The 21,496-nt window shown below is 40.9% G+C and overlaps 1 protein-coding gene and 1 long non-coding RNA gene across 4 annotated transcripts in view; one reads left to right on the top strand and one right to left on the bottom strand.

Annotated features, from left to right (window-relative positions):
* PDE7B (phosphodiesterase 7B) overlaps positions 1–21,496 on the top strand; it is a 170,948-nt gene that overhangs the window by 68,239 nt on the left and 81,213 nt on the right. The window contains exon 1 of one of the 3 annotated variants that reach the window (XM_071740847.1): positions 20,434–21,037. The exons of the other annotated variants lie outside the window; for them this stretch is intronic. Within the exon in view, the coding sequence (XP_071596948.1) occupies positions 20,800–21,037 (238 nt within the window). The 5' untranslated portion in view covers positions 20,434–20,799. Of the gene's footprint in view, positions 1–20,433; positions 21,038–21,496 lie in introns of those variants that run through there. 3 annotated transcript variants of the gene reach the window in all.
* LOC139794773 (uncharacterized) lies at positions 7,227–11,294 on the bottom strand. The gene is made up of 3 exons (XR_011725257.1): positions 11,010–11,294; positions 9,114–9,191; positions 7,227–7,336 (listed from the first exon to the last, which is right to left on the bottom strand). It is a non-coding gene; the product is annotated as an uncharacterized lncRNA (long non-coding RNA).

Raw genomic sequence — 21,496 nt, 5'->3', positions numbered from 1 at the left:
GAAGAAGAGAGAGTTATTTTCAGTGTTTTTCAGACAGTTAGGTAATAGGATCTGAACATATCCCACAAATGTGTGAGTACTTTGTCTTATTGTTTTTACTAAATAATATATGAAATCTTGAACAACATCTTAAAAGTCAGCCTGTGTCTTTTCACTCCATGAGCTGTATTCCAGGTTTATACAAAAGCAGGAAGACAAATTTATAGTTAAGATACATGACCAGGTACTTTGTCAAGTCCCAGAATGTGCTCTGGCACTTTGACTATTGAGACAAGCATTTGTCAAGAGACAGGTTAGTGCTTGTCTAAGAAAAAGAGAAAATTTATCTCCCTCATCTCTAACTGCCCTGCAAAGATTTTCTAGTGGAACTTAATTTCTTTATATATAGGTTTCCAGCATTTTATACAGACTCAGGTCAGTATCTGCCATATAACAAAATCATTGTAAAGCTGGTATTATTTTGCTTTGCTTTGGGAAACCTCAAATAAAATTGCCAATACACCCAGCCATTTTATGAATATTCGGTTAAACTTGCCACAAGATTGCTTCTATGAAAAGAGTTGTGAGAAAGTGTGAAAGTAAGCTAGGGAGTAGCATAAATCATTCAAGTCCCCAGTTAGTAACTACATGATGTAGCAACAATAGCAGCCACTGACAAAGCTCTGCTGGAAAGGGAAGATAAATGGCTGATGCTCCATTGCCATTTGTTGCTATCAGCAGAGAGCATAACAACAGGCATTACTCCACTACTTTAATCAGAGGTAATTATATGTCAAGGGAGCTACCACTTCCAAGACACAAGTGCAGTTGCTGTCATTGTACATTTGCCCTGGAGGGCTCTTTAGGCAAGTGCATGCCATAATATCTTAGGACCCAAAAGAATTTGAGCTCATGTGACTTTAATTATTAACATATTTCCCTTTTTGTAAAAAGGGTTGGAAGCATCATAAATCATGATGTCTAATCTCATTTATTTTCTGGGTTTTTTTGAGAACAACACTAAGGGCTTTCAAAGTCTGTGTATTATTTGATTCACAGGGGGAAATGACATTATAATAATCCTCAGAAGAGATTAGAGAGAAATTCTGTTGGTTTGGGGGATTTTTATTTTAATCCAATCCAGTCTGTGTGCGCCACAAAGGAATCTGTGATTAGTTTATGGAGAACTATCTGAGATACCACAGTGGCTTCAAATTGTGCAGCTCATTGAGACAAAACAAAAAGTCTCTTGATAATTGATGATTGAATAAACAAAGAGGAAACTGGAGGCAGATTTGTGCTGGAAAGCTTTCTAAAATCCTAGGATGGGGTGGTTGAGAGTTTGATTCTGATTTTAATCAGAAGTACCGCAATTCTCTCTTCATCCAGAATGTTTCCTACTTGACTTTTTTTCTTCTTAATCTTTGCTGGGGGGTGGTGTGTGGTGTCACTGCTGTTTAAGTGAATTTCCAGTAGTAAATCTAAAATGGTTTTAGGCTGGCAGCTGTGCAGCCTCAAACCCTTCCTCTGAAGAGGGAACAGCATAAATCCCTCTAACACTGTCCTGCCAGGAAGTTTATTCCTTGACATGGAAAGATCATCTGCACAAACTACTGAACTGCTAGCATCTTTATCCATCTGTTTTTTATATCCTTCCTGAAGCTGCCTGAAGAGTAACAAGATGTGCTGCAAGACCTCATGTTATGGACACATTGAAACTCCCTCAGTAGGAGAAACACCAGGAGTACAGGTTCAGAGGTTCACATAGGCAGGGCCCATCATTCAGGTCCTGTCATTATTTCTTCTGCTGCTATGCTGGTTTCTCTTCTACACAAAAAAAGCCCTGTCTGCCTCTAGTAACAAGTATGCATCTAAACAGTATGGAGAAAGAGTCTTTTCAGAAATGTTTGACAAAAATTGTCTTCCTGAAATTAGATCCTTCACTTACATTTCAGTAGAAGATTAAAACTTGAGTCCCAAATCCTGTAATTTTTAGTGAGAATCCTTTGGCTGGTAACAAGCTTTAAATTCAGAAAAGCTGCTGTGGCATTTTACAGGCATGGTCCTTGAAGCCTGTACACTTCAGTCTTATGTAGGATGTGTATTCCTGTGTCTCTCACAGAGTTACTCCAAAGTATGACAGGAGTCCCTGGTGACACCCCACAGCAAGTTCAGCTTGGCTGAGTAACCTTAGTCATAGAAGAAAATGAGATAATGAGATAGATACACTGAGGCTCACCTGAGGAATCTCAGCAGAGCCTCTGAATCAAATATTTGCAGACAGAAAAAATGTGTGGAAAAAATGAGTATTAAATTGCTCTGACAAATAGAAAAAAATATACTGTGGAACTCAGGATTTTTTTGGTTAAAATATTTTGTGGCCAGAAGCCCAGTTTTCTAGTATATTTCTTGATTAAGCTTAGACACTTAGAGCTAGTAAGTAAGATCTCTACCTAACTGCAATGCCCCTTCTTTGTGGTAGTAAGTTATCTAACATAAAGTAAGACAGAGTTGGGCTTTGGGATGGATGTGGATGAAATAATAGTGATGGACTGAAGCAGAAAGTGCCAACATCAACTGTAGATCTGTGCTCTTCCATAGCTTGTGAGAGAGTTGTGCTAATGCAGGAGCTGTCTGCACAACAAGATAAGAAACTCTGCTCCTAACACCCTTGACTCACTGATGATCCTCTGACATGTCTTTTGTAAGAGCAATTATTTCAATACTTTCAGAGAGGGCTTCTTCAGTTGTAAAATAAGTCAGTTGATCTTTTATTCCCTCTACTTGTGGGTGCAATGTGTAGAAACACACTGTTCTAAATTGGATTTGATTGGGCAAGGGAGGAGAATGAAGGAAGGACTTAGTGATCCTGTCTCCCTTTTAGGTTACCCAATGCAGCAGCATCTCCTGTGTTCCAGGCTGCTTTTGCCCAAGAATGATCCAGTGCACAACCAACTGCCACTTACTCTTTGACTACAGTTTTAAAAGGCGTTGGTTTTAATCCAGTTTCCCAAACCCAGACAATCAAAACGAGTGCATCTGTCTTGGCAGAATAGCTTTTTGTCTACATTTTCCATAAAGCTACCCTGAAGTGTTGGTTGGTGTGTAATGCAAGGCTTTGTGGCAAGTTACTTGCAATTGCTCCTGGGCAAAGTATCACAGCAATTTGTGTCTGAGTCTCAACGTGCCTGAGAAGTGCAAATGTCAGTTCAAAGGGGATACTCAAATATGTATCCACTAAATTAAGTAGCAGTACTGGAACAGGGAATTGGCAGGTTCTGGCCTCTATAGTTATGAAGTATTGAAGTAGTCACTCCAGTTTCAGTGGGGCTTTGAAAGCATCTGGATATATATTATCAGCCAATTAGGAAAAGACTACGAACAAACTAATGACAAACAGTCCCTGTTCTCTTGAGCACTCTCACTCCTGCATTTCATTTGGCTCACAAGTACATGACCAACTGTTAAACCACAGACAGCTACTGTAAAACTAGTTTAAATATTAAAAAAAACCCACACAAAAAAAAAAAAAATTCAAAAAATTTAGAAGACTAACCTTAAAAGGCAAAAATAAACTAAATTTTAAAATTGCCACACAGTCTGCTCCAATTAAAATCACACTACTGAAGAAGTGTGGTCTCTGAACCTTGAGTCCCCATGAAAGTCATGCAACAAAATGCAGGAGCATAGTGACTGTGAAGCACAGGCAAGATCCCCTTTCTTCCTCATCCAAGGTGGATGTCATCACCATTCCACTACAAAGCCATTTCACTCTTGCACACACATATGCAATGAGCCTTAAATTCCTTTCTGCATAGCCAGGCTATTCCTGCTCAGCACACCTAATGCTGCAGGCAAGGCATTCTGCTGGGAGCTACAAGCTGTGGAAGAAGCATTCCCCCAGCAGACAACGAAATTTCATCTGCCACACCCCACTTTATGGCTAGCCTATGTAAATGCTAAACTGGTCTATAAATTCCATGTACAGTCTTACTGTAATATAAAGAAAAAGCATCTGTTTTTTTCTCCTTGCCCTATTTTTTAATGGTCACCAACAAGAGCTTGCAATGAGCCATGCTCTGTACCTGGCACGTGCTGAGAATGCTGACTGGAGTGGTCATGAGGGGACTCCAGTGAATGAATGTTTCATATCTGGATGCAAATAGGGTAGAAACATGAAAGCAACAGTGGTTTCAAAGCTCTGCCCCAATCCGAGATGCTTTTGAACATTCTCACACTCAGGTCTTTCGGAGTGACTGGGGCTTTTAAGGTTAAAAAGCAAGAAAGCAAAGCAAGAAATCTGGACTGGCAAAGTGCTGAAGCATTTCCAGTGTCAAACAAAAGTGAAGTGGGAGTCTTCAGGGTTTTACTCTTGGATTTACAAGCAAATCCTATTTGGAATTCCTAAATCCTGATTCAGGAACATTTTTTGGATCTAGTTCTTAACATCTTGGTGACCTCTGCCATGTTCTTATACTCAGTTAGAGACACTGATTGATAGTTCTCATCTGTAATATTTATGCCCAGCAGCAGTAGGGTGCTACTAAACATCAGCATTATTTAATTATTAATAAGAGTTTTATTAACCATGAGTCAGAATCTTCTCTTTTTCTGGCAAAGAGCTGGGAAGATAATTTTTCATTCTAACAGTAGGTGTTTCTAAAGCAATAACCTAAAAGCTAAACCCGATTTTAAAGTGTTAAATACAAATCCTCAGATAATTAGCATATTATATATCCATGTGGCTAAATACATAATGTATCAAATAGCTATTTCCTTAAAAGAATAACCTGAACAACTCTGTAATGAAATTCATGCCTTGGTTTTGTTTGGTTTTTTTTCTCTTTTATAGAGATTGTTCTTATTCTAACACAGTACAAGATGATACTGTACAAACTTGATTCATATTACTTTCTAATCTACTATCAGGAAGCATTTTAATGATAACACCTGTTGTTCTAATAACAATTTTCAGTCTTTATTGCTTCTGAGATCTAAGGCTAATCAGAAATGTAATGCTTCACTGTACTTGAGAGTGATTGATCTCAGTATATCAAAGATTATTTATTTTTTTTTTCCTAGTGCAAGATATTTCTGTCTTTGTACTTTGCAACTCCTGGCATTAACAAGAACCTGGAAGCCTTCAGTGCAAATCAGAAACACGCACTGAAGATTTCTGATATGTATTTGCTGCTTTGTCTCTCAGAGGAAAGGCTGTCCCTGCATTCCCCAGCTACATTATCCCACACCATAAAGGAGGAAGTGCAATGAATGCAGTTGGTTTAATCCCCCCAAGAGTTCCCTCTGGTAGAATATGTCAGAGTACTCCCAGTCTGTCAGGTCTGCTCGGATGTTTTGGAAGACAACGTGCTCTGAATGGGAATGTAACAATAGCAGGCTGATTCTTCAGCAGCCAGCACTGATAACTCTGATAAACACTCTTCTTGAGGTAAGAAGTGACGCATATCAGAGGTTCCTGCCTTAGAAGCCAAGGTTATTCATCATGTAATTGGATATTGTTGGAGAAAACCATAATTACCCCAAATTTAAAGGCATAAGGCCACCTAGTTGATAATACGTGGTCAAAGATAATAATTCGCAGCTGAATCTACTTTAATCTTCCCTATTTGTATACTTGTAAGAGATGTGACCTAGCCAGGTCTTACTTAAATAAATTTGTGACTTACTGGCTTCATGATTATTGTTAAATTACAGACCTGGAATTTCACTGCTATGGTAGGGTAAAACTTAGACTCATCTGATTCAGAAGCCCAGGAAGTTCTCAGTCGATAAAACCTGAGGAACAGATACATTCCTGGCAGATACAGAGGTAGAAGCTCTAGGTCTATCTCCAGCCAGTAGAGAGCAGCTGTAGTTAATCCCTGCTATTTCCACCTGCATACCTATTTCAGGTGATAAGTGCAATAAGAATTCCAGCTGAGATGCAGGTGGGGTTTATTGTTGACTGTGCCTGAATTTACTGCTTTTTCAGCTGACCCTAGGCTTCCCAAATGATGGGAAACCACACAAGACCCAGGGAGTCTGCTCCTCCTGTCCTCACCTACTTCATGTCCCCATTTCTGCTCTGCTCAGCTGTCTCTCTGCTGAAATTGTGTTAGAGTCAGCTCCTGGCAGCCATAATCATCCCCTTGGAATTGTAGTGGGAGTTTTAAACACATTCCCCATTGACTGACCCAGGAGATTCTAGGAAGTGACTGGCTTGGCTGCCCAAGTGTGCTGAGGCAATTGGTCATCTGGTGGGCTATCTCCTGCTTCCAGGAAGTCAAGGACTATCACATCACAACAGGTTTTAGCTCCTGCCCCCAGGGAGACAAACATATGAAAGCTCACAAAGTTCTACCAAACAAAGTAATTCCTTTGCCTCAGGCCAGCTGCAGATCCCAGCAGCCTCACACCTCCTGGCACCAGAAAACTGATATATTTCTCCTCCTTCAATGCTTTGCTCCACCATGTGATAGGAAGGCAGATTCCCTACTTTGCTCCTTCTCTCTTTCATATGCTAACACACACTTCTGTGTTTCTCAGTATAAGCAAACATTACAAAACCTTCATGCCAATGCTATGTGCTACCTTTAAAGATAGATTTCTATTTGAACAGCCTCGGGTCTCTCTCTTTTTTTTTTTTTTTTTTTTTTTTTTTAAGTTCTTAGTATGGCAACCATACATTACAATACCTTCTTCCCTAAAGACTGCAAAAATAAATGAGGCTTTGGCTTTTCTCCAGATATTTTCCCATTGTTAGCAGGAATATCTGTTTTTAGACCCTTTCCCGGTTTTCCGTAAAGGTAGCCTTATCTTCTTGATCCATCAGTAACAGTTCCTCACTGATGTGGAACTCAGGCTCTTTGAGGTAGCCTTTCCTGTAATTACTGTTTCTGTCATTAATTGTCCTCTGAAACTTGGGCTATCTAAATAGCATTTGATTCAATTCCTTAGGCTTACATAGGGAAAGAAATTCTACCCGAGCGCTTTGGAGATACTTAATTTCCTTGCCTTATCATTATGGGATAGCTGTTAATGTTTGTAAGCTCTTTTCAAAGCATAACCATGTGGAAAGATAAGCCTGCCTGAAGTTCTACATTGGTTTTGATGAGTGAAGTGGGAAAAAGTTTGTAAGAGACTGGTATTGAGCCAAAATATCAAGACTCATATAGATCCTAGGCTTGTTTAGTCATGTTTTATGCATAGATCTGACATATTTTCATGCACAGATACAACACATTCAATCAATTTACAAAAAAAATTATAGAACTTTATCATAAAAAAAGATCTAATTCTGAAGCTTTTGACTGCATTATCTTCCTCCATTAAATCACTGCTCAAGCAGGAATTTCATCTAGGAAAAAGAAGGCAGAAAGCAATTGGTAAAAGAAAAGCATTAGAAGAAGTTGTTGAAGAGTACAAATGAGGGTCTCAGCTCTAAGCAAGGAATTTATATTGCACAATACTGAGAGTGATAAGTTCTTTTCACAGATAGCACACGGCATTGTCAGGGGAGCAGTGTGCTTTCTTCTCACCTCTTTTGTACCTTTATAAATCCATAATAAAAATGTTTATATCTGAGGCTTCCTGACAGTCCACAAACAGACATTTTGAAAGCTCTTTTCAGCTCACAGGACTGCAAAGTAAATCTCTCACATGAATCAAATTAACTGTTTCTGTTGGTTAAATAGAAGGGAGCCAAGGAAGACAAGCTCAAGAGTTTCCTTCTCTATGAAGAGGAATAATAATAACAGGGGGAAATGAGACTTTGAGAGGGCTCATATGTATGAAGAATCAGACATTCCAAGACACATCACTTCTCTGCTCAAAATCTTCTGATACCCTTCTAAAGAGGAGTCATGCTTAAAAACAGAAGGTTTTGATTATAGAAAAATTAAGGGAATTTTAAAACACTTGATTGCAACTGATGTCCCATCTATTTTTGGTGTTTTGGTTTTTTTAACTACCACGGGTGATTCAGCCAGAGGCATAGAAAGGGGATTGCCAATTGCCTGATATTTATGGTTTTAATTCTCAATATCCCACAGGTGTATGTATGTATGGGAGTCAGTGTATTTGCCTTGTCTTTCTATGCCTGCACGCATGCATACTCCACAGACACGAGTGGATGTGGGAGTGGATGTTCCCTAGAAAACATATTATGTTCATTGGGCTGTACTAAACAAACCTTTTATATGGTATAATAGAGAAAATGTGCTAAATTGGACATGGTTTGCTAGTGCAGAGAATATTCATGACATGGGAGGAATTAGTCCAGCCAAGAAACATGATACAACATATTAAAAAGGAAATTTGGCTCTTTAAGGAACAATGATACCTTTTACTCAGCTCTTATATCTCTTCCAGCATAACTTAAAGCCTCAGGCTAAGATGCTCTGCTATCAGTGTGCAACATATTAAAAAGGTATCCTCCATAGTCAGATGATACTTATTCATTAGTTCCCAAAAATCAGTTAATTTTGGATGCTTCTAACTGATTATCTGGAATCTAGGTTTTAAAATCTGCTGATTCATAATGAAAAGGAACTTAATAAATTTAAATACTTTTTTTGTGTAGTACAATCACGGGAGTTCTATGTAAGTTCTTGGCAAAATTTAACAACGAAATTTAAAAAGTATCTTCTGTAACAGTGAAAATAGCATATATGAAAGAAATCTATTGAGATCACAGATACCCATAATAATAACTTTCCAAATTCTATTACTGCACATCAGTTCTGCTCAGGAATGAGACACCATTACTTCCAGATGGGATGGGAAGACCTTCTTCCTTCCCAAGGCCACACAGAGGTGGAACAGAAAAATCACACATAGGATTTTCGTCCCCCTCTATCTTATTATTTCACAGTTCTTCATACTATTTAGCTTATGCACAAAAAGACTTAAGCTCTCTCTGAGATGTACTTCACTTAACATGCAGAGCAAAGTGGCTTGCCTCAACACCAACAGCACTTTTTTGGTATTTAGGTGGAAAGGCAAGGATCTGTTGCAGCTGATTCCAGTGCCACAGCATGCAGTGCTGGCAATACACCAGGGAGGGCAATTTCTGAGAGCATGAACACGTCTCACTTCCACAGCATCTCAGTCTCCAGCCAAACCCAGGGTTTTACCTTAAACGGGCCAGGCTGCAAGTGTGGGCTGTGGCTGCCAGCTGTAACCATTCAGTTGATCCATCAGATGCAGCAGGGCTGAAATAAAAGATGAATTAAGTAAACACTGCTCCCCATGTTAAATTAAGGGAAACTACTTGTCACAAACAATATAGCTGATCTGTTAACTGAGGCTTTTGTTATTTGTGGCTATGAAAGATGATTCGTAGAGCTGGTCTTTATCCCATGTTGATGACCAAAATATTGCTTTGACCACAACACTATTTTAAATGATCCCTCATAATGTATTTAAGTTACACAGATACAAACACTGTTTATACCCAGTCTTTTTCAGTGGCATTCATAGTTCAGCCATGGGTGAACAACAGAGCTTACAGCTATTACTGTAGTTTGCAGCTGCCCTCTCATCTAATAGCCCAGATGTTATTGGCAAATCAACATGAATAATGAAAAAAAAAAAAAAAAAAAGTCTAAATGTATGTGGAAAGAAAACCAAACACAACCTTTTAAACATGTCTTCAGAATACAAGCATCTACAGATGCAAGACACATTATCTTAATAATAAATGGAGTGGACAATAAGATACCTGGACATATCTAAAACTTTTTTAATGCTGCACCTTCTTAAAACTTCAGGGGTGGTTGCAAGTGCCCAAACCTGGCCCAAGGGAAGGCTGCTTACACATCCTGAAAACCAAGAATGTGAGGCCTGGAGATTAGTTGGGGATACAGGACTTTGCAAGGTCATACAGGGCTGCCAGCTTTATCTGGTGTGACTCATAGGCTTTGCAAAATGATGAACTCCTACTCAACTCCCTGGAAAAAAAAAAAAAATCACCATTTCTGAACTTGGCTAGCAGTGATACATTTCAACATGTATTTTTATTTGTACTGTCTTGCCAGTTTCACTTGAGCCCTGAGGGTGACCAGATAGTTATAAAACTTGATAGTCTAGAATAACTGTGTTTAAGACCAGCTCCTTAAAAATACATGTAAGCACCTAAACAGAGGCAGAAGGCCTCTGATAATACAGCATGCTAAAAGTTCATTAGTCCTAAAGTTTATGCTTGTTTTGTTCCTTTGAAGAAAGGTAACATAATTTCCATATTATCCATAAGAAAATAGTTACAACTATACAGTGTGGCAAGCATAAGATACTACAAGCCAGGTAGTTTTGGTTTCCTAATTAACCAACATTCTCCAGTGCAGCTTCTGGTGCTTTTGCAGCTTACATCCCTGGACTTCTTCCCAGAGAAAACAGGGGCAAGACAGAGGAGAAACAGGCTCCAGATCTCGTCCCAGCCCTGAGCTGTCTCACATCGCCAACCCTGGAACCAGGAGGAACTCCTGAGTTCAGGCAGCTTAGAAATAACCAAATTGATTGAAGCTAATTTCTCAATATTACACAGGCAAGTTGATAGAGCAGGGAGCTGAATTTGAATCTGCTCAGAAGAAAAGTGCATTGCTTGTCAAGTGTGTGTGCAGTGTGTGGCAGATGTCTTGGATACTATTGAGCTGACATCTGTGGAAATATAAGACCATTACAAAGGGACAGTTCATCTTCCTTTATGTTCCCATAAGGGCTGTATAAAGGAGAGGGGCAGGGAGTGAATGCCATTAATACACTGAATGTATGAATATGAATAAGACTGTATATTGTGAAAACTGATGGGAAAAATGGTTTGGTTATACTCTCAACTTATGGATATCCATATAGCCATTACTGTTGCTGTTTCCTAGAGCTTCAGAGTCTGACTTTGCAAAAGCTATACTTTTCAAGCAATAGTGCTGATAGGTTTATGTAAGTTACAGGCAAACCTAAAATCCTTAGTGAGTTCATTTTGTTAAAAAAAATAAATTCTAAGAATTCTAAATGTCTGTTTCAAGTTATCTTACCATCTTGGAAATCCAACAGAAAACCTAAGATCAGAGTTTTCTCATGAGATTCTCCTCCCTGTAAACAACCAAGGGATATCACCTTCTGCACTGTTCTCATCCTTCCACTTCTGATCTCAGCAGAAACTGAGGCGCACAGCTGCCTCCAATATTTTTTTTTTTTTTTTTTTTAAGAAAGCAATGGAATGTTTTGAACATTTAAAACAAAAAGAAGGGAAGTTTGATTGGTTGGCGTTCTGCCAAAGATGTGCTGAATTCTACTAAACAATTGTAAAATGGCAATTGTAATCATTTAGGGCACTTGGTTTCTACCAATGCTTTGCCAGTGTGCTTTATGATAATCTAGGGAGTAAGCAGCCTATCCAGACATCAGCTTAGAACTCAACTGCTTAAATTATCCATCTCTTTTCCCATGGCTCCTCTTTGAGTCAAATGGAAAACACAGGCTCTGTGATACCGTGACTCAGAGTAGCAGCTAATTGAGTTACTTTTAACTGTACCCTGGTGACTGTCTCATTCCTATTTAAGTCAGTGGCCAAGCTGGGTATCTAAAGTCAGCATTGTGAAAGTTTCCCTGCTTTTAACACTGACCTTTGAATGATAATTAGAACCTGTCTGCATAATATCTAGTAAAACAAGGCTCCAGCCACACAGACGTCTGTAACCAAATTGATCTAATCCAAAATGATTAGACCCCCACACACACTGAGGTAAACTGGCATTTAGTAATAAAATTTAAAAAGGGAATTGGGAAAGTTATATTTAGCTTTATGCTGCAGGTAAATGACAAAAAATAACCTAAAATCAATGTACGTGTTAAGGAAAACTTCTATTTGTCTTTAAGATTTAAATATATAATCTATGAAATTAGTATTTTTCATCTTATCTAGATCAGCTATCACCTGCTTAATAAATGTTGCTGCTTGCACTTTTTAATAAAAGTAATTAACCATAGTAAAAAGGTAACCATAGTAAACAGCTATACCAAATGTATATAATTCTCTTTTACCATTCTTTGACTCCTATTCATCTCTGTGTAATAGTTCAGTGTAATAGTTTAACATAATTGCTTCAACAGGGAAACTTCTGCCAGGTCTTCTTACCACAGTACATCGTGTTCCATTGATCCCAGCCACAGGAAAGGGCATTAACTGCAGAGTTGCTAAAGCTGTTTCTTTAGCACTGTTGGTTCATGGATATTTTAGGGCTTTTTACACAGGTGTGTAATGAGAGAACAAGGGGAAATGGTTTCAAACTTGAAGAGGGGAAGTTTAGGTTAGACATTAGGAAAAAATTCTTTCCTAGCAGGGTGGTGTGACACTGGAACAGGTTGCCCAAGGAAGTTGTGGCTTGGCAAAGTTCTGGTCACATTCAGAGAAACTGACTGAAGGAGGTTGCTGTGTGTCTCCATTAGCCAAGAAATTTGGCTCATTTCTCCAGTTCCTTATAGAGAGAAGAAGGTACCAATCATTCTAAGGAGCTGAGCTTGGATTCTGGGTTAAGCATCTTCAGACTGCAATTGCAGGTGGCAAAAAATGGTGGTGGGAGAAATCACTCCTATGTTTAGCTCTTTCATCCCACCCAAAGGTGTCTAAAAATAATTTTGCTGTTGTTTCTAGAGGTTCTCTGTCAGCAGAAGGCAAGCTAAAGAAAGTAACCCAAAAATCTAAATTGTGAGGTTAAGTAACCAGTGGTCTCTTGTAAGTGACTTGGTATATTATAATGCAGATCTCAGAAAACCATATCAAGCACAGGCAAATGGAGGCCCTAGTATTGGACAGATAGGGAAAGGGAGACAGAAATTTTGCCTTGACTACCTGAAACCACATTGCCACTGATAGCAAAGTTGTTTACCATGTCTGTACCATGACTGAAGCTCATGTTTTGATGTGTGGTTAAGGTCTGGGAAAAAAAAAATTCTGTATAAAGTACAGTATTTGAAAGACCATCTTATCAAAATCACCTGAATGTCTTCCTCTTTTACAAAGATCTTGATCCATTAGTAATTTTTTACAATAACGTATCTTTAAAATACTATGTGCCTAAATGACTATTGCTATCATAAGAGCTGAGCAGAACCCAACAAAATAAAGTGTGATTGCCTGGACTGAAAACAAAGTAAAACACATGTCATAACAGATATCTTAGGAAACGTTGGAAAACATTTATGGTTTTACATATGGTCAGATTATCTTGGAAAGTGTAGTGCAGCTGGAACTGCATTACCGAGAGCAGCCTGCCCAAATATATTTGAGAGAAACAGCTTTTCCAGAAAGCCTCCTCTCCATCTGCAGGTCTAGTGGATGCCTTTAACCAGCTAGAGAAAGCTTTTCCTCCTAGTCTGTCTGCTCAGATTTTTTCCCCTTTCTGCAGCATCATCAGCAAGTCTACATTTTGGGTGTAGTGAAGAAAGGAGCTGGTGTGTTTGCATGATTATCAGTGAGGCTTGATAGCCCAGTAATAAAACGCCAGCACAGTGGTGACAGCAGAGCTCCAGGGCTGCTGACACTGGTGGGACTTGATTTACACAAATGTGTTTGTAAGAAGTGCAAGGAGCTTGATTACTGTAAATATGGCCTGATTTTGCAGTCATGAGAAACTAGGTCAGAGGGAGCTTACTTTGTCACTAGGGTGTTTGTGCATCACTGTTAGACCTTTCCCACGACTTCCCAGCTGTATGTCTTGTCCATCTCTGCAGCAAACTCCACTGCTGTCGTGCAAATGCAAAGAGGGAAATGAAGCCACAGCACTTCTGTGAGAAGGCAAATAACCTCAGCTTCGGGGTATGGACATCATCAGAAAGCTGACGTGCTGACAGAATAAAGACAAAGTGTAATTACATGAACAGAAATGTGGAAATGGCACTTAATGCCATAGATAATTAATCCAAAATATTCGTTCTGCTATAATTTAGTGGCCAAGCTATTCAATCTGACCAAAGTATCAAGTGTATTTAACCACTGCTAAAATCAGAATGTGCATGGCATCAAGGAAAATATAACTCAGCTGCATTAGTTTACACTCGCATTGCAAACAGGAATAAATCTGAGTGAGGTCTGCACAAGACCTATCCCTAACTTATGCCATCCTAAAGCTTATCATGGGGTCTAGGTTACATCGTGCTCATAGATAAACTCATCTTTAATTGTTAAATTTACCAGACAAAAACTGAATAATGGGGAGTAGTTACTCTGTAGTATTAGTATGAGTGCCCATCAAATATCTAATAACTTTTAAGAAATATGTATTAATATTATTTTAAATAGTGCTTCTTTTCCTGGTAAATTAATATTTCCTCTCCATTTTGAAAGCTACAGAGAAAAACTAAGTTATTAGATCTTGTGATATCTGACTTACAAGTAAATGAGCAAGCCCTATTAATCCTGTGTATTTATCATTATATTTATCTCCCATTTATTCTTACTGTACTATGCTTTCTTTGACCCAAATATAAATTGGATATCACTTAATACAGATTGTTCATCTACTCACTTCTTTTTATAATTTCAAAATGTAGGAAAAAACAAAACTACAGTTGCAAGACTTTTTTGTCTATTATAAGGGGCAAATATACCATAGGCCATACAGCCTCTAATGCATTTTATTAAGACTACAGGTGAAAGAAGAAACATTTCAAATGTGGTACAACACTCATCTTCTGAACTGCTGCCATCATTTTTAAAAACTTATGTCCCAACTGAGACAATATGTATGCACATGCTCAGCTTTAACTATGGCAGTAACACTTCTGAATTCGTTGAGAATATTCAGTCACTTAATACTATATATTTAAAGGATGTGCTTCTGTCATATGGTTAGTCCCTTTTTCAACTCAGTCTTTTTTTTACCTCTTCACAAAAAGAAATTCTGCAGGATGCTGCTGTTATTCCAGTTATAGGGGTACTATGTAAAGCTGATGACCAGCATTTCCACTGTATTTTAAGTAAGTTTGTATTTTCTGCCTGCCTGGCCTCCATATAAGTTTTCAATTACATACAGTGTTCTTAAGCTCCCAATCCATTACCATAGTTCATTATTAAGCATCTATTGCAAAACCATTGCAATGATCACTTTGTAACAGCTTCTTTTGGAATGCTACTGAGTTTTGCCTAAATCTCTAGGCTCTACCTTGGCTCAGGTAAATCTCAGCTGCATGTGAGAATCAAGGGAAGAAATAAACTAATGGTGAGATGACTCAGTTATCTCTTATTTCCTTTAAAGCCACACAGAATTTCACCATGTACTGTGGGAGATTTTTAAGCACCAGACTCCGTATGCTGAACTTTCCAAAGCAGGCAACTGAAAAATTACACAACCTCACTGTTTCCAATTACTTATGGACTTCTGTTTATTCCTTTACCACAAGCATTTTTGCTTAGTTAGTGGTACAAATTGTTAATCATAAAAATGTGCTATCTCACATGTGTTAAGAATGAAAAACCAATTGGCTCCTTGCCCTCCAGAGCTCAAGCAATCCTCACTCCTCCTCCATTTCCAGAACCTTTTTCCAAGTAGTCTGACTGAGAGCAACCAAAAGATCACCACCAGCCCAGAGAACACCACTGCACCATTTCCCAGTTGGTGAGGCTTTCAAGGAGTGATGCTGTGCACAGATCAGGCCATAATAAATAGTGCATCCTACCATTCCTTTAGAAATTCATTTCACTACTCTTGATAGTGATGGTAGTAGCTTAAAAAAATCTCCTACTCTGTACCCTGAGTAAATTGTTGAGAATTCAAAGTAATTATACTAAAATAACGTTAGAGTTGGGAACAGAAAGTTCTGAGATAATTTGTAGAATGTAGTATCTCCAGTCTAGAGCAAAGACATAGCAATTTTCCCCAAATAAATAGAAAATTATTCACATTTAATAAAGTAATGGCTATCATATAGATAACTAAGAGTAATTGTTCTCATTAGTAAAAATTAAATTAAAAATTAGAGACATCTGGAATGAGTTGAATGTGATGTAAAGAATAAGAAAATTGTACTAAGACTTTAAAGCAATGAAAGAAATGTTGCAGGAGGTCACTAGAAAAATTCTTGCAAGCTCACATAACTCTGCCTGCTTGTGTTTCTTCTGTCATATTCTCCAAGCCTCTTAGGAACTCAGCTCCCTTATGTCTCCTGAAAGTTACTAACTTGCATACTTGTTTTCTCTGCTGCTCCCTTTAAAGGCTGCCCTGCAAATGTGCAACACGTTTAATTTTTTTTACTTCATGTTTAACAACTGCACCCCACCACTCACAATCTTATCTTAAAAATATCACATCCCTGAAGCCTTCTAAAACTCGATCCTATATGATGGTGTCATTAGCTTGGTTCTGACCCTGGGCAATGACCCAGCCTACTGTCTCTGAATGAGTCTGCAACTTCTAGGACAGAGGCAAAGGCATACTTTCCATACATGACTACTGAACTATGATGATTTCACTCTTAAGTGCCTTTTAAAGATAAATGCTTTACACTTTCTAAAAATCAGTACCTGACAGTCTTTGAAACTAGTGTCTACATTTGGAATACTTACTGTTTGCTAATCACTCAGCAAATTTGGTAGTGTTTTTCCAGGTTTTTTTGTTTTTTTGTTTTTTTGTTTTTTTTTTTTGATAATGTATTACACAAATAGACAAGATAAAATCTTTTCAGATTTCTGTTTGGGAATGTTCTCTTAGTAAGCTGTCATACAATGGGGGTTAGCTGAAAGAATAGACAAATTTTCCAATAGTAATGAATCTGCCACTCTAGTAATTTATGAGCTATTATTTCAAACATCGGCTATCAGATAGAAGTGAGAGGAATAATAGAACATAAATTCTTCTTTACAATGCTCTGTTAATACAGAAAGGCAAAGTTGCCTGTACTCTAAGGAAGCTGTCAGCAGAACTGCAGGCTGGAGGTCCCAGTATCACTTCACAGTACTGGCCAGCAGGAGGTCATTGCTGGGGAATGAAGCTTGAGGAGAGAAGCAAAAGGAAAAGACTGGGAGGGTGGAGGGGGAGAATCAAGGATCTTTCTGCACCATTCTTTTTTTACAGCTTTTGTGTGTCTGGACTGATTTGTTGTGGGAGAGCTGCTGGAAGCAGTATATTTGGCACAGAACAGGGTAGCTCAAAGCCAAAAGGATGGTGCTATTGCCAGTTTAAACCATGGCTTTTCTTTTTATTTTTCTCTTTCCTCCTCCCTCCTTTTTCTTTGAAGGAAGGAAAAGAAAAAAAGGGGAAGAAAGTAACTTGCAATGAAAACCAGAGCAGTGGGTTAATGACGGCCTTGCAGGCTTCAGTAGACTGGAAAGATACACGAGGCACTTCCTCTACCATCTGGCATGCAATTCTGCTGCTGCAGCTCTGAGTACATAACTTTGGAGTGAATAAGCAAACAAGTAAAACTTTTTAAGAGACACCAATTATGAAACACCAGCTATTAATCTGTCAGCTTACTCCCTTCCTTTTTCTCCCACCACAGTACTTTTTCCTCAAGTCTTTTCCTGTTCTGGTGTCTACCTGTGAAAATACACACTGCCTTGTCAGGGCTTCAGATCCAGCTCTGTTCTCCTTCTCATTGGCATTGCTTCTCAGGATGAATGAAGGCCAGAGCTAATACATTTATATTTCTCTTGTAATCACTTAAGCCTCTTTGACTCGGAGTTGGAGAGAAATGTATTTAGTAGCAGTAAAGCCATCTATCCCTGTTGAAAGACTTCCTTCAAGTCTGGCTGGAAGTGAGCATGCTAAAGAGGAGCTTTAGGGAAGCTGAGCTTGCCCAAGGACTGTTTAAAATGCAGTCACAAATGGCTGGGTACATTGCTGTGTAGGAGTATGTCATGTTTTAATTGTGATGGCTTTTATCAAGTGCAATGGAAAGCACTGAGTTCACATCTTCAGGTTGGGTAAATCATCACAGCACAACTGAAGTCAGAGAAAAAATTTGCAAAATCTAACAATTTTACCTCTCAAAAGTCTCTGAGAATGATACAAATATGTATCTTCCAGGCTTTCCTGTGAGCAGCTCTTATCTGGCTCCAATCTTATTAAAAAAAATAAAAAAATAAAAAAAAAAAGACAAAAGTCAATCAGTAACATAAAATCTTCAATGAATTACAGCTAAGTAATCACTGAATCATAGTATGATTGTGAAGCATAAATTTAGTAGGAATAATATTTGTTAATTTACATTAATGTCAGAAAACATTTTTACACGATTTTTTTTTTTTCATTAACAACTGCTGATCCCTAAACTGTCCAGAAAAGAGAGGAGGTGGGGAGAGGGAGGAGGAAGGAAACTCCAGGCTATTGAATAGTGGAGGCAGAGTTGCTTTCATTTGACACTAATTTTCCAAGAAAAAAAATACATGCTGTCTGATAGGTTTAATACATAGCTTCTTGAAACACTAAAATTATAACAACAGATCACAGTTCAAGTTTAGTTTTTTGACTTGCCTCCTGCTTTGCACCTGTAGAACTGTTAAGTGAAAACAGCTACAATAATGCTTCAACTCTGACTGATCTTATCCAGAAGGCAGGTACATATCCAAGTGACCCAGCTACAGTTGGCACAAAACTTTTCACTTTAAAAGACATAAAAAGGCAGTGTAGATTTTGAAAACTCAGGAGGTTACTGGGGTGAAGGTAGAGGTAGAGGTAGAGGTAAAGAAAGAAGATAAACCAGCAACTGGAAGGAAAAAAAAAAAAAAAAAAAAAAAAAAAAGTTAATGCAATTCCTTGTAGCTAAAAACTTAGAAAAATAAAATAGTTGGGTTGTCAGGTTTAACTTGCCCAGTAAGCAAGTCTTAATCTTCTACATCTTTTGGACTTTGGTTGCCTAATTTATCTAATTTATCCCTGTATAAGTGGAATAATATTGCTTTAAGAAGCAATTGCACAACACTAATACAAAAACCTAAAATATCACAAGAATACGCATGAACTTAAAACCAGTAAAAATTGGCTTTTCACAAAATTATAACTGTTGCACTCATGTGTTAATGAACTGTACTGCACATCATCTTTTCTTTGTTCTTAACCTCTTTGTTCCAAGCATGAGGATATCCTGATGCTAAGGACTCTGCAAAATAACAGTACAACAACAATAGTGTAATACTTTGGAAGCACTTCACAATTTTAAAGACAGAGCCACCTGAAAGCGCACTATGCTGACAGTGTGGCACTACAGCCTGCAGTCAAAGTAGGGCCAATATTTGGCAAACATTAGAGTCATCAATCTGAGGTGGTAACATTAGGCACAGAAGAGGATCCTAGAAGAGGGGAAACAGCAAGCTTCCCCTGTCTTTCCTCCCCTGAGGAGGGAAGGCGTGTGCACTCTGTCTTCTAAATGTAAAGGTGATTGGTAACTTCCAAATCTCTTCTCCTGGCTCCTTTTCATCTGTGAAGGAAGATCATCTGCTTGTTTGCCAGTTTGAGAAATGGAAGAACATCGAATGTAACACAAAAGTAAAAAATGTATAAACGATTCCTTCTAGAAATTATTATCGTGCCCATTAAAATCCCGTCTAATAAGTCTTCAGCCATTTCACTGAAAACTAAGTGCTGGGGCAAGAGACCACCCTCCACCCCTCTGCTGTAAGCTCTGGCAGCTCAGTGCTAGAGGACAAACCAGTACCCACAGCAGTCTAAAAAGGATATGATGTATAAAGGCAAAACAAAAACTTTGAAGAGTGCAAGACCCCTCCTCGCGGTCAGAACAGCCGGGCCGGGGTGGGTGCTGCAGAGCTGCCCGGCCAAAGGCTCCCCGGGAGCTCCGGGAAGTGCTGCCCGGGCCCTGCCGCCGACTGCTGAGCCCCGGCACTCCGCCTCACCTCTGAGTGAGGCAGAGCACTGGCCCGGCAGCCTTGCCTTGTTTTTTTAAAGATGAGCGAGGAGTAATTGTCTACTCCTTGGAGTCTGTGAGCGATCGCTGCCACCAGGCAGTGTCCTAACGTGAACCCAACTCAGGTGGAGCTTTGCAACCAAAGAGATGAGGACCCAGGGCAGTCCCTGCGCCCTCCTCCCAAACACTTTAATTTCAGCAACTTGTTCCTCTCCGACTCCGTCAAACGCCGGCACCTTGGCCGCCCTTCTGTGTGCTCGTTTTGGGCACTTTCCTTCGGGTTGCTGCCCGAAAGCGGAGCAGCCGGGGGCACCGCAAGCCGCCAGCGGACTCCATCCCGGCTCCCGGCCCTCGCAGCGAGCGGCCGGGCGTGAATCACCGCCTTTCCCCCGGCCGAAGGGCAGCCGAGGTTACCGCGGGCTTTGACTAAGAGGCCAAAACCCTCACCGGCTCCGTAACCAGCCTGGCGATGAGGAAAGCGGGGGGTGGGGATGGGGGTGGTGGCGGGTGGGGGCTGCCCCACCGCATCACGGCGGAGATAAAGTCAAACCGCCTCCTCCTTACCCTCCTCCTGAGCGCAGCGAGGGGCGTGAGGGGTAGCTCAGTCCGCCCAGCCCCGCTGCCCCCCGACTGCCGCTGCCGGGCTGCGCCAGCCCCCACACCGCGCCGCTGGCAGCAGCGGCCGAGCCCCCGCCCCCGGGGCTGCACCGGCATGAGCGGCTGCTCCGCGCCTGCCCGCCAGCCGCTTCGCCCCTGCTGCCGGCGCCTGGCGGCGGGCTAAGGGCGCGCAGAGGGCGGCGAGCGCGGCGTCCGGGGCTCGGCGCTCCTTCCTGCCGGGACCGGGGCGCCCCCCCTGTGCGGGGTGGCGGGTGGGCGTCCGGGAGCCCCCGCCCCGCTCTGGATGCCGATCGCGACTGCTCTGGCCGGAGGGTGGCTGCAGCTCCCCGGCGGGAGGCGCGGGTCAGGATGCCGGTGCTGGAGCTCTTCTTCCCCGCGGCAGAGCCGGGCAGGCGGAGGAGGACGGGGGAAGAGCCGGTGCCCTTTCCCATGGGCAGCCTGCCCGGTTATCAGCAGGGAACCCTGGCCTGGGACTTGCCCGAGATGATCAAGATGGTAAAGTTCGTTTGGAAATCCAAGGGGGAGCTCTGCGGGGCGAAGCACAGAGGGGTTTTGGAGAGCGAGGATGCCCTGGGCGGTTCGGCAGGTAGGTTTCCCCAGCCCCGCTGCTCGGGGGAGCCGGGGGGAAAAAGTGGCTGGGGCCGGGGCTGGCGGGGGAGCCGCGACCGGAGCCGGCTTGTCCCGACCTGGGGCGGTGCGGGCTGGAAGGCGCGGGGCCGGGGAGCGCTGCCCTACGGGCGTCGAGATTTAAGAACGTGCTTTGGCAGCTCTCCCCCCTCGGACACGCACACGCAGAGTTTCTGCTGGATCTGAAGCCAGGTCCATTTGCTGATGGCGCTCTCCCCTGCAATCTGTTGCGCGCTTTTATAAGTGGGGTGGTAAAAGCTTAGCTAAAAACTCGAGCGAGTAGCTCCGCGGCTTTGAGGATGACCTTAGTCGGGGCAGCTGAGCTTGGTGCCCGCTCGGGGGAACTTCTCCCTGGCCCGCACGGAGCTCCACAGCGGCGGCCGCACCATCGAGGTTATGGGGGTGGCTGAGGAGGGCG

This window comes from Heliangelus exortis, chromosome 3 (genome assembly GCF_036169615.1).
Source record: "Heliangelus exortis chromosome 3, bHelExo1.hap1, whole genome shotgun sequence".
NCBI lineage: Eukaryota > Metazoa > Chordata > Aves > Apodiformes > Trochilidae > Heliangelus > Heliangelus exortis.
This window is presented reverse-complemented; position numbering and strand designations above follow the sequence as displayed.